At 41.6% G+C, this 11,019-nt stretch overlaps 1 protein-coding gene across 4 annotated transcripts; it reads right to left on the minus strand.

The window, feature by feature from the left end:
- Window positions 1–2,196: 2,196 nt before the first annotated feature.
- Window positions 2,197–10,752, minus strand: LOC123122693 (protein YABBY 2). Of its 4 annotated transcripts, none has more exons than XM_044543013.1 (7): window positions 10,500–10,752; window positions 7,137–7,259; window positions 6,067–6,193; window positions 4,517–4,565; window positions 4,347–4,422; window positions 3,545–3,644; window positions 2,197–2,908 (listed from the first exon to the last, which is right to left on the minus strand). In XM_044543013.1, the coding sequence occupies exons 1-7, from the start codon at window positions 10,569–10,571 to the stop codon at window positions 2,742–2,744; spliced, it is 714 nt and encodes a 237-aa protein (XP_044398948.1). In that variant the 5' UTR covers window positions 10,572–10,752; the 3' UTR covers window positions 2,197–2,741. The 4 variants fall into 4 exon arrangements, with proteins under 4 accessions (XP_044398948.1, XP_044398947.1, XP_044398950.1 ...); XM_044543012.1 differs by having other exon boundaries at window positions 4,517–4,568; XM_044543015.1 differs by lacking the exon at window positions 2,197–2,908 and having other exon boundaries at window positions 3,283–3,644.
- Between the last annotated feature and the right edge of the window lie 267 nt (window positions 10,753–11,019).

Genomic DNA, 11,019 nt, shown 5'->3' on the forward strand with positions numbered 1-11,019 from the left:
TCTGCTTCACTCCATTATTGGAGCCGACCCAGTCGCCGGCGGGGCTCCATTCATGTCTGTAAAACCAGACTGTATAAAATCCCAGTACGTACGCGTACCTGCATCGGCTTGTCCAGGAGTCCATCGTCCATCATCTCAGCTGAGGTGAGGCTAGGTCTGACCTCGCGTCGATGCAGATGTCGGTTCCTTTATTCGACATCGATCCAGCTGGATCGGTAGCACGTACTAGGTGACAGTGCACGTGCGGATTGACGTAGCCTGCTGTACATACGCGCGGCAAGTATGTAGGTCGGCGGGACATCCTAAAACTCGTACGGTAACACGCAAGATAGATCGAGAGTACTAGATCCTACGTGGATGCCTGCAGGGGAATCTCGGAGCAAATCAGACGGCGACCACCTGAAAGATCGAGATGGATGGGTGGTGCATGCATGGTGTCCATCTTTCCTTTCTCCTGGAACTGGAAGGAAACGTATGCCTTCTCGCTCCTTTATTAGCATGCATTTCTCCCCTTCTCGATCTTGCAACAAGCCAACAACGGTGGTACTCAACCACATTCAATTTCACTGCACATTCAGTTTCACTGGCTCAAGCACATTCAATTTCACTGCAGATATCAGCCACTGCCATGGTCTACCTCTGTACATGAGTAGTGGAAACAATACAAACAATCATTAAAAGCGAAATAACACACACGGTCAGGCGGTCAGCGATCACTGAGCGGGAGCTGAGCACTGAGCTAGATAGAGATTCCGTCAATTAATTTCTCTAGCACGGTTACTCCTCGGTGCACGGGGGCGCGCGCTTGTGTAGGGGCCATGCATGCATGCCATGGCAGAACGCATGCATGCGATCATACACGCGCGCGCGGGGCACTCGTAGCCGGCCGACGACGATGCCATTGCAGCAGTCCACAGTGACCGGCCACGGCCAGCGTACGCGTGCAGCGTAGGTGAACTTTTATGGGTGAATCAAATGGATTATATGGCCCGCCAGATCACAACAGATTTTTGAAGAGACGAACTTCGGGCTAGCATATTTTATTTTTTTGAGTCCACACACGCTTAACTTTATATATCATGAACTTGGATTATATGTACCTATCTCTTGGAGTACAACAGATTTTTTCCCCCAAGTTCTAGGGCGGCAGCTATATCGGGCCTAGCTAGCTAGACCAATAATGCAATGCACCCTCTTAGTTCTACATAAAGGAAGTTGGAGTGTACTCCCTCTGTAAACTAATATAAAAGCGTTTAAATTACTATTTTAGTTGTCTAAACGCTCTTATATTAGTTTACAGAGGGAGTACAAAATATGAAGTATTTTTTCCCAGAAGGCCAGAATATGTACTACTGCGACGCACGTGGCTTTGGTACCACCTGGTCTATTTACCATAACTTATACAAACTTGCATACATGTTTCTTGTCGCCCGAATACAAAGAATATACTTGGGGTTAACTATTTTACATGAAGTATATTTGGGCTAAAAAGGCATGTCCCCCCAAAGGTAGCTGGGCTGTTGACATACTCCCCCTTCCGGTTTATAAGACATAAACACATTTTTAGATTGTCAGGAGGTTGAGAGGGATTCACTTCCAACACATTGAGGATAAAGTTCCAAAAAAGAAATTACTTCCTTGGACGGGCAAACACTTCACTGCCTTTGGTCAAGGCAGTCCTCACCTCAATCATGATCTATCACCTAAGCTCAATCGACATCCCGAATGAGGACTTGCAACATTTACAGGATAAGAAGGGCTTTCCTTTGGGCGGATTCCGATAAATTCTCCAGTGGCAAATTCAAAATAAATTGGGAGGTGGTTTACCGCTTCACCACTCTTGGAGGGCTCAGGGTCCTAAACCTTGAGAAATTTGCGCGTGTTCTGGGGTTCCATTGGCCATGGGTTGAATGGACCACCCCGGGCAGTACTTGGGTGGGCACCAGTAGCCCGTGCAATACCGAGGACATGGACCTATTCTAAACTTTACCGAAAAAGGCTTTCGCCCCGCTTTATATATAAACTTTCACTGCTATCACTATTGGGGACGGCAACATAACGAGCTTTGGCAAGCCGCTTGGGCACAACATGCCATTGGAGTAAGGACATGGGTCCCTCTATCTTCGACACTTCAAAAAATAAGATCGATGCATTATGGATGCTCTCCATAACAATGCTTGGGTCTACCATATCAACTTGGACAACAGGCTCACATTACAACACATACTTGAATTCATCAAACTTTGGCGGGTCAAGTTCCAAGTTCAATTCCAAGCCAACAAAGCCGACACCATTTCATGGGCTGTCCTCCGGGCATTACTCTAGGACCTCTGCTTATCGTGTCCAATTCATCGAGGCCACGTCCACTAGTTTCGAGGCTACTGTTTAGAAAAAATTGGGTCCTCATAAGTGTAGGTTCTTCGCGTGGATCATCATTCAGAGTCGAGTTTGGATGGCGGATGAACTCACCAAGTATGGATGACCTAATTGTGGGCTTTGCCCATGTGCAAGAGAACTCCAGAGATGGCAGCGATATTGCTCTTTCAATGTCGTTTCTCCATCTGAATATGGACTATGGTGTGGAATTGGCTCAATCTCCCTGGCTTCACACAAAATCTTGGCATGGCTTCAACGATGTCAAAACTTGGTGGATTGACATGGTACACAATTGGCATGGGCGACGAAAGCTGTTGGTTTCCCTCACCAGGCTTGTTACTTGGGAGCTTTGGACCGACCGCAATTCAAGAGTCTTCCACAACATTTCCACACCGCCTCACATCATCATATCCAAATTCTGTAACGAGGCGCGAAATTGGGCATTGGCCGGAGCAAAACACTTGCGTAATTTTATGCCATGATTGAAAGCTTTTATTTTGGCCTTCGGACTTGTAAACCTTGTTAAACTTCTCTGCATTTAATGAGTTTAAGCAAGAAAATATGAGTTATATGTCAAAAACCAACCGTTGTGATATGTAACACATATTTCGTTGATCAAACTGAATATATACAGAGTACGTTCACGGTTTATGAACAGTAAAGCAGTGAGTATTTTACATAAGGTATTATAAATGGTATTAGTACTCCCTCTGTTCCATAATTCTTGTCATGGTTTTAGTTCCACGACAAGAATTTTGCACGGCATTATGTTGCATTTTTATACGGATTGTGTATATAACCGAATGCAATCAACTGGGTAAAAAATGTATTGCATTTTCTAGGTAACGTGATTGAGGATGGATGAAGTGACCTGCACTAGCCAAACCAAATCCTAATACAGACATGTTCAAGCAAGGTGATTATCTTCAAGCAATTAAACAACAAACTGGCGATCAAGGGGATTTATTCAGACGTCTTCTATATGCATGTACGATAGCTAGCTAGCTGCATACACTTCCCATATGCCTCTTTCTCACTTCATGCATATCACTCGCTCATGATCTATGTACTCACTCACAAACTGATTCAGAAATTAACTTAGGTTTTCCCTAAGTTACTTACAATATGAAAGTATCATGCATATAGGAATATATGTCTCAGTAGAGACCTTGAACTTTCTGGGGGGTAGGTGCCGCGATGGCCTCGTCCAGCTTCTTGCTGCTCTCATTGGAGCCTAGCCCGAAATGAATGTTTGGGAAATGCGCCCACTGAAATAGGAATAGGCAGAGTTATATAAATTAACAGTAGTATTTCATATCAATTGTTTCTGGAGAGATTCAGCATAGATATGGATTTTAATTATAAACAATAGGAGCCGGACCCCTCTGAAAGTATTTGATTTTTTTTAAAGAAAGATAATCTGAATTATGCCAGAATTTTCTGTGTGTGTTCAAACATGCCCTAGAAATGGCGCAGTTATATGCTGTAGTATATGATATGGCAAAAGCAAATGGTAGAGCACTATGTAATCTAGCCATTAATATGTTGTTTCTTTATTAATCAGTTGTAACTTGTAACTCTTACACCAGAAGGATCCTAATGCCACTAACACTTTGGGTAATTTTTTTTGTGGTCAATCTTAGAACCCCTAAAAGCTTTTTTTTATACTTTCCATAGCTGGTTTATTCTCGCTGTTACTCTATGTGTAGATCAAATTTGGATTTGAAATTCTGTACGATTATAGACACATACCACAATTTTTAAAATCACAACGTTTTAGGGATGCTCCCGTGCAATGGTAGCATGGTACCGCCCCAAAACTAGAACATTTCTCTACAAAAGACATACATTGAAACTCGTGCTATAGGATCAATATGCATAATGATAACCTGTGAGGTATTGTGACATGCACATGTGAAACAGTGGGTAGTACAATAATAGCCTATGTGTTATGCAAAAAATGTACTAACATTCTTTGCTGCGGTGCTGAAGGCTTCTCTGTGGCTTATGTCAGGATTGTTTGTTTTTATCCTTCGTATCTCCTCCCTGCAATTGATGTGTCAAAATCGTATTATTAGTACAACACAGCGCAGCTTAATTGTTGTCAGTGCAAGCTTGGAATTGATTGATTAAAGCTTACTTAATAAATCGGTTATACGCTGAAGGAACCCGCTGCCTCTTCTCTGGAGCTGCTGTATGTAAAGGTTCACCAATATAAACATAATCAGGAGCTAACACCTGACATGCATGTATATTACCCTCAAAAATCCATCACTGAATATTATGCAAATACCAAGTTATTTATTTTCATGAATAGTTACGTTCTGCTGTACAATGTTATTTATTGGTTCTGAATGACAAAGCTATGAACTCCTATAAGAGGTATATATAGAGTTATTTTCCACAGAGGTATGCGATCGACACACATCTTGAATGGCAATGCCAAGTTTCTTAAATCCATTAAGTAATGCTGTATGGGATATTTAAATTTCATTTCTCCATTCCTTTACCATAGAGCCGTGTTCCTGTTTTGTTTCTAAATTAAACATCAAGCAGGCCAGATGTTTAAATACAATATTGTAGTTTTCACAACAACAAAAATACAATATACTACACAGTTTTCACGTGAGATGTTCCTTTTTTTTCCATAGAGTAGTAGTTAACCAACACCAACCTACCTTGCATTAAGTTTTTTATTTTCTTTGTAGCTGAATTAGTATCATTATAGAACAGAAAGGGGCGCATATGTCATCGTAAACGTGTAATATCTTCAACTTCCTAAAATTGGAGAAGGAACCCTATCTTAGTTTTGGAGTCGGTTGTTGCCACATTGCAGGACAATGTGGGTGTTGGAACTTGCCCTCAGGATCGATCACATCAAATCATGACGGACACGCGCACGAAAATCTTTTGCCAAAGGAACCTGTTCTTTATTATCTTTTCAGTTTTCCACGACAGTGTTGCAACTTGATAGAACAAAGCATAGCCGGTTGGTGCTTATATATATACACACACAGCCAGCACCACCTTAAGCTAAGTCCTAATAAGACCCAAACTACTAAACTAAACCTACTCGGACACAACCAAGATACAATTCCTAACCGGACTCTCTAATCACCGGTTACCTTGAATACTATTGCACTGCCTAGGACACGTACGGAACTAGTCCTACACAATACGCTAGCTAATCCCAACACGGACACAGTCTAACACAATACGTTAGTCCTACACGGACTATACCTCGTACAGGACCAAGGCATGTACTACATACGTGTTGCCCAATACTAGCATAGTCCAAACTAAAACCAACCAATTAACCTGCTAGACAAGATTATTGCTAACAGTGGGTTAGTTTATCGTAGGTACGTAGCATGAACAATTTAAGCCAATATATCACCAGCTCTGTCTCTCACATTCGGTCTAACTAGGGGCGACAATCTTCACTTTTCGATGCTCTTCTTGAGATCAACTGCCGACACATGACCAATGAAACCATTATATCCATGTGGCAAAACACTCTAAAACCAGTCAAAGAATATATATTTTTCACCGGTTTCACAAGTTAGCTTGAGAGTCCATCATGGTGTAATCAGACGATAGTAATTCATCTATTTATGTTGGTCAAGAGGGAAAAACAAAGTTTTGGTTCACAAACTAAAACGTACAAATAGAACATATATATGCTCTTACGTCTCATGTGGAGCATATGCTCTTGGTCACTTTTTGTTGAGAACATCATTGGCATCCGGTATTTAGAAGATGTGCCATAGTCCGGGTAATTTCCACGAAAGCTGATATTGTGGGCCTTGAAATTCTCCTGTCACCAAGTCAAGTAATTAAGTTGAAGCATCGTTATGGAGACGAAACCCAGAAGAACATTAGGCTGAAGCATCATTTCTTTTGTTGTAAAAATGGATTCATATTATATTTAACTTTCAGTATAGCACACCATATATAATACAGACTAACATATGTTAACAGTACAACTGTGCAAGACTCTTGCTCAAAATCAGTAAAACTAGAACGACGAACCATGGTGCATGCACGACACTAAAGATGTGCTATTTTTCCATGTGAGCTTTAATACTCTTTCCTGTGAGCAAACAGTGTGCATGCTGTAGTTTGTCTTTACTGTATAAAGTGTTGAAGCATGACATGACCCATGCATGCACGCTGGCTTTTCTCTCCTACAAAGCTAGAGTAAGGGTAAGCCATGCTACGAGTTTCGTTTGGCATCTACTACAGGCCTCTCCCTTCCAGTAGGAGTACTTACCATTCTTTCTACCCCCTATGATAACACAGATACAAGTAATGCAGTAGTAATTAATTATACGGTAACATGTGAAATGAGGAATTTCTGTAAAAATTGTAGACACTAGGCATGATAATTTTATCTGCAAGACTAGCATATCTATATCATTTTTGTATAAGAGTGATCTAATTAACGACACCAACCATTACAACTGCTTTGAAAAGTACGCGTAAATTTCATGAAATATTAGTACTACCTCCGTCTCGGTGAATAAGTCATTCGCGTAGTTCTAGGTCGACGATTTAACTATCTAAATATGTATTATATGTGACAAAAAATATATATTTAGAAACTACATTCATGTAGAAACCTAGTGATATATTTTTCATGACATATAACACATATTTAATTGCTCAAATCGATGACCTAGGATTACGTGAATGACTTATTCACCTAAACGGAGGTAGTACTATTCTTTTAAACAAATATTAGTACTATTCATGTCAACCTGGGAATGATCTTGCACAGGTGGCGACTGGATTAATCCCCTCAAGTTTACCGACAGCAGGCTAGTGCAGTGCCCGCAACGGACGGTGACGATGTTCAGCATGCTATTACTTGGAACACTGACCTGCAGATTGATCACATATATATAAGGGGACACAATTATTGGGTTTTATGAATTAACTAATGCTGTAGATAACATTGCCAGCTGAAGAAAATTACTAGTTCAACTTCAAACCAAACAGCAAAACAAGACAAACAAAAAGGAAGAAATAAGAACAAAATGAGCAGCTCTCTCTGTGGATGAAGTAACAAATGCTAAATTCCAAAGAAACATTTTCAAAAGGCTGGAGCAGATCTACACACTCATATATGTTGATATGCACACAGCCATAGCTTTTTGCTCTCTGAACATGACCAGGATTTCTCTCTCTCTCTCTCTATCTATCTATCTATCTATCTCTCTCTCTCTCTTTCTCTCTCTCTCTCTCTCTCCCTCTTTAATTAACTCCTGCCTGCTGTATAACAGTCGCTCTCCATGACTTTTATAAGGGCTCTGCAACCTGCAAGCAGCTGGACCAAATCAGAACTGGGGCATCCTTTTCCAATGCCTGCCAATTGGTTGCCACCTTGCCCTTTCCATTTTCTTTTCAGATTTCCTTGTTGAGTGCCCAGGCCTGCAACCAAACCACAACCTGAAGAAGGACCATGTCCTAGCTATACTCACTTTGTTTGATTCCTCACAGCCTTCTTTTCTGGGGGCACTCACTCCCATAAGAATGACTAGTATAACCAAGTGAGCCAAATGCATCTGCAAATGATTGTGTTTGCTCTTGCTCTTGCTCCCATGAAGGGAGTTGGCTCAAATCAGACTCCATATCTTGAGGTGCTTTTTTCAAGAAAAATGTGTGCACTTGCAAATCACACCCCATCTCATGCTCTCTCTCTCTCCTCTATTGTTGTAGAGAAACACAAATACTACACATACTGAGAGCGTTTCCTTAGAAAACTGGAACAAAAATCGAAAAGAAGGAATACCCCGGCATCTGCATCAAGCGATGCACACACCCATTCCTTAGAAAACTGATAATTAGTTAAATTGCCAGTTTGCCACACATGCATGCATGATCTTCTAGTACCATCATTTCTGCTCCATGCTCTCTTCAGTGCAAAAAGGATTAAAGATCACAGCAAGGAACACTGTACTGTAGGAAAGAGAGGAAGATGACAGCGACGGTTCATGCAGAAGGCACTTCACGCGCGCTAGCTAGCCTTAGCTCAGGCCCAAGCACACACTGTGCATGGTACATCGTAGTGGGGCATGCAGGTGTGTGAGTGTCTGTCAACAAGCTAGATTCATCTCTCCTTTTGAGCTAGCTCTCATGGGAGGAGAGAGAGAGAGAGAGAGAGAGACGATGATCGAAGACAACATCTTGTGGAATTAATTCAGGATGAACATCAAATGATCAGTTTAACATTCAGATTTGGTGGGTGGGAGATCTATCAGCTGACCGGATCTCCTTTTTAGCAGAGACCAAGACGGCATTACTTCAAGGTCGAAGTTCATACTGATAGTACTTGTACCAAGCATGAAGCATCTGCACATATGGACGAACCATACACTGAAGAGATATTGATAGCACTTGTCGCCTATGCAGAAGCTGAGTGGAATAGGTACAAACACACTAATGATCGATAGCAAGGACAAACTAAATCCCAAAATAAGGGAGGGGGGAATCTGAGGTCGTAAGCTCCTCTGTCAGTAGTAGTACTGGTTGCAGTAAATTTTGACAAGTTTCATGCATCACTGCAAGGTGCAAACAGAAAGAAAAAAAAAGGACATGGAGAGTGAGAGAGGAAGGTCTTCTAATATGTCCTTCGAATCAAACTAAGATTTATAACCATCAATTTTCCAATTTAGTCGCTTTCATTTATTTCTACTTCCACTTCGACATCTGATCAACTCTTGCACAAAACCAAGGAAGAAAGCACTTTGCAAACATGACAGAAGAAAAACCAAGGAAATCAACCGAGACAAAGCACAGCTGCACAGGAGCATGGAGAAGAGGAAAATAAATATGAGGACAGGAAGCATCCCTTGCTTGGAATTTCTTGGTGGCAACTGGCAACTCACTAGCTAGAACAGTATGCTACTGTTCCTCTATTCCAATAAATAAGTGAATACAAGGTGTCTGGATGTTGCGAAGGCATTAATTCTAGTGTAAACTAATACTCCCAGGGAAAAACGTGACTTGGTTCAGATGAATAAAAAAAACCCAAACAACTGATTAAATTGAGATCAATAACTTCATCCCAGCAACATTACCCCAACATTGAATTGCTACTGAGATCATTAACTAATTAAATTTGCTAGCTTTTACAAATTATATTGACACAAATATTATAATTTCGCAGATCTTTGTGTGCTTTTTTTAAGGTGAGGGGGGAGACATGAGATGGTTGAGCAAATTTTAAATAACAAATACATCAGTTAATAATACGCCGAAACTACGTTGTTATTGCATGCTCCGTCTTGCAAATTCAAGTAGAAGAAAAGCATACGCACATGCTTTAAATAGTTAGTTAGAATCAAAACCATTAGATGACATTAGAAGCGATGGTGCTCTAAAGCCATGGAGTGCTTCTTGGAAAAGAAAACAACTAATATGCACAGTTGCACACAGCAGCACAATAGGTCATGAAAGCTAGCAAGAAATCCACAAGTTTGAGACAATGAAAGCTAGCCATATGTTGACTAATCTTCCCATTATCCGTCGCAAAAAAAAAAACTAATCTTCCCAGTAAATAGAAGAGACCATTAGGGATACCTATCGGAGAAATTAAAGAAACAACAATTGGATGATGCCCTAATCCAACGCAGATTCAGGATTGACTCAGAGATATCAAATCACACACACACCCATATACAGGGTGGACTAACACAACTCAAGAGAGTCACTCATGCGTATGTGCAGATGTCCATAGATTCGATGAGAAGATTGCAAGAAGAGAAGCGGTTCGATCTGTTCTGACGATTATGTGCTGGCCTTGGCTCTCTTTTCAAAATCCTAAGGAATTAACAAACAGAAAGTAGGGAAAGCAAGAAATTGAGCTGCATGCGGGCGGCGAGCAGAACAAAAGCAGACACTCCCCCCCCCCCCCCCCCCCCCCCCCCCCCCCCCCGGCCGATGCAGCGAAAGAAAAGAGGAACAAATCATAAATCTCTCTTTGAAGCCTTTTCCAACAAATCTTTGAAAAGGGACAAAATCCAGCAAGAAACTCGGTAGATCGTACAGAGTTAGTTCCACGCATCTCTCCTGCTTGTAGATCTGCGCATGGGAGAGAAGGGAGGGGAAGGAGAGATTACCGCGAGAATTGTGTTGCAGAAGTTGCAGTGCACGTAGCAGACATGCTCCGGCGGCGCGATCTGTGCCGACATTATTTCCCTTGCCGACGTAGCAAGATACCTCCGCGAATAAAAGAAGGGGAGGGGGGAGAGGATGAGGAAGACGAAAGAAGGAAGATGGAGAGAAGAAGAAGGTGAAGTGAAGGACCACGTACTAGTGGCCACAGTGCCGTCTGATATTTATATCAGTACAACGTGTAAATGCAGAAATGTGTAGAGAGAGAGGAGCTTGCTAGTGGTGCAAGCAGGAGCGGGAGGTGTGCGTGTGGGTGACGCTTTTTGCTGTGTCGCCCTCCATCGCAAGGACAGTTGATGACGGTGGAAATGCAAATATCACTAGTATTTTTTTTGGCAAGAGAATATCACTAGTATTGAAGTTGGGAACTTCTTTTTCTTTTAGAATGGGAACCCCCTCTTCGTGCCCATGGAAGGATGGGCTACGTAAATTTCGTACTGTCTTCCATTTTGCAACACAAATCTT

The sequence above is a fragment of the Triticum aestivum genome, chromosome 5D (genome assembly GCF_018294505.1).
Source record: "Triticum aestivum cultivar Chinese Spring chromosome 5D, IWGSC CS RefSeq v2.1, whole genome shotgun sequence".
In the NCBI taxonomy this organism is placed as follows: Eukaryota; Viridiplantae; Streptophyta; class Magnoliopsida; order Poales; family Poaceae; genus Triticum; species Triticum aestivum.

Coding starts and splice junctions, on each gene's coding strand:
- LOC123122693 (XM_044543012.1), bottom strand. CDS start 10,571: ATGTCGGCACAGATCGCGCCGCCGGAGCATGTCTGCTACGTGCACTGC. Junction 7,260..10,499: donor TCTGCAACACAATTCTCGCG/GTAATCTCTCCT, acceptor ATCAATCTGCAG/GTCAGTGTTCCAAGTAATAG. Junction 4,569..6,066: donor GCATATGCTCCACATGAGAC/GTAAGAGCATAT, acceptor CTTTACATACAG/CAGCTCCAGAGAAGAGGCAG.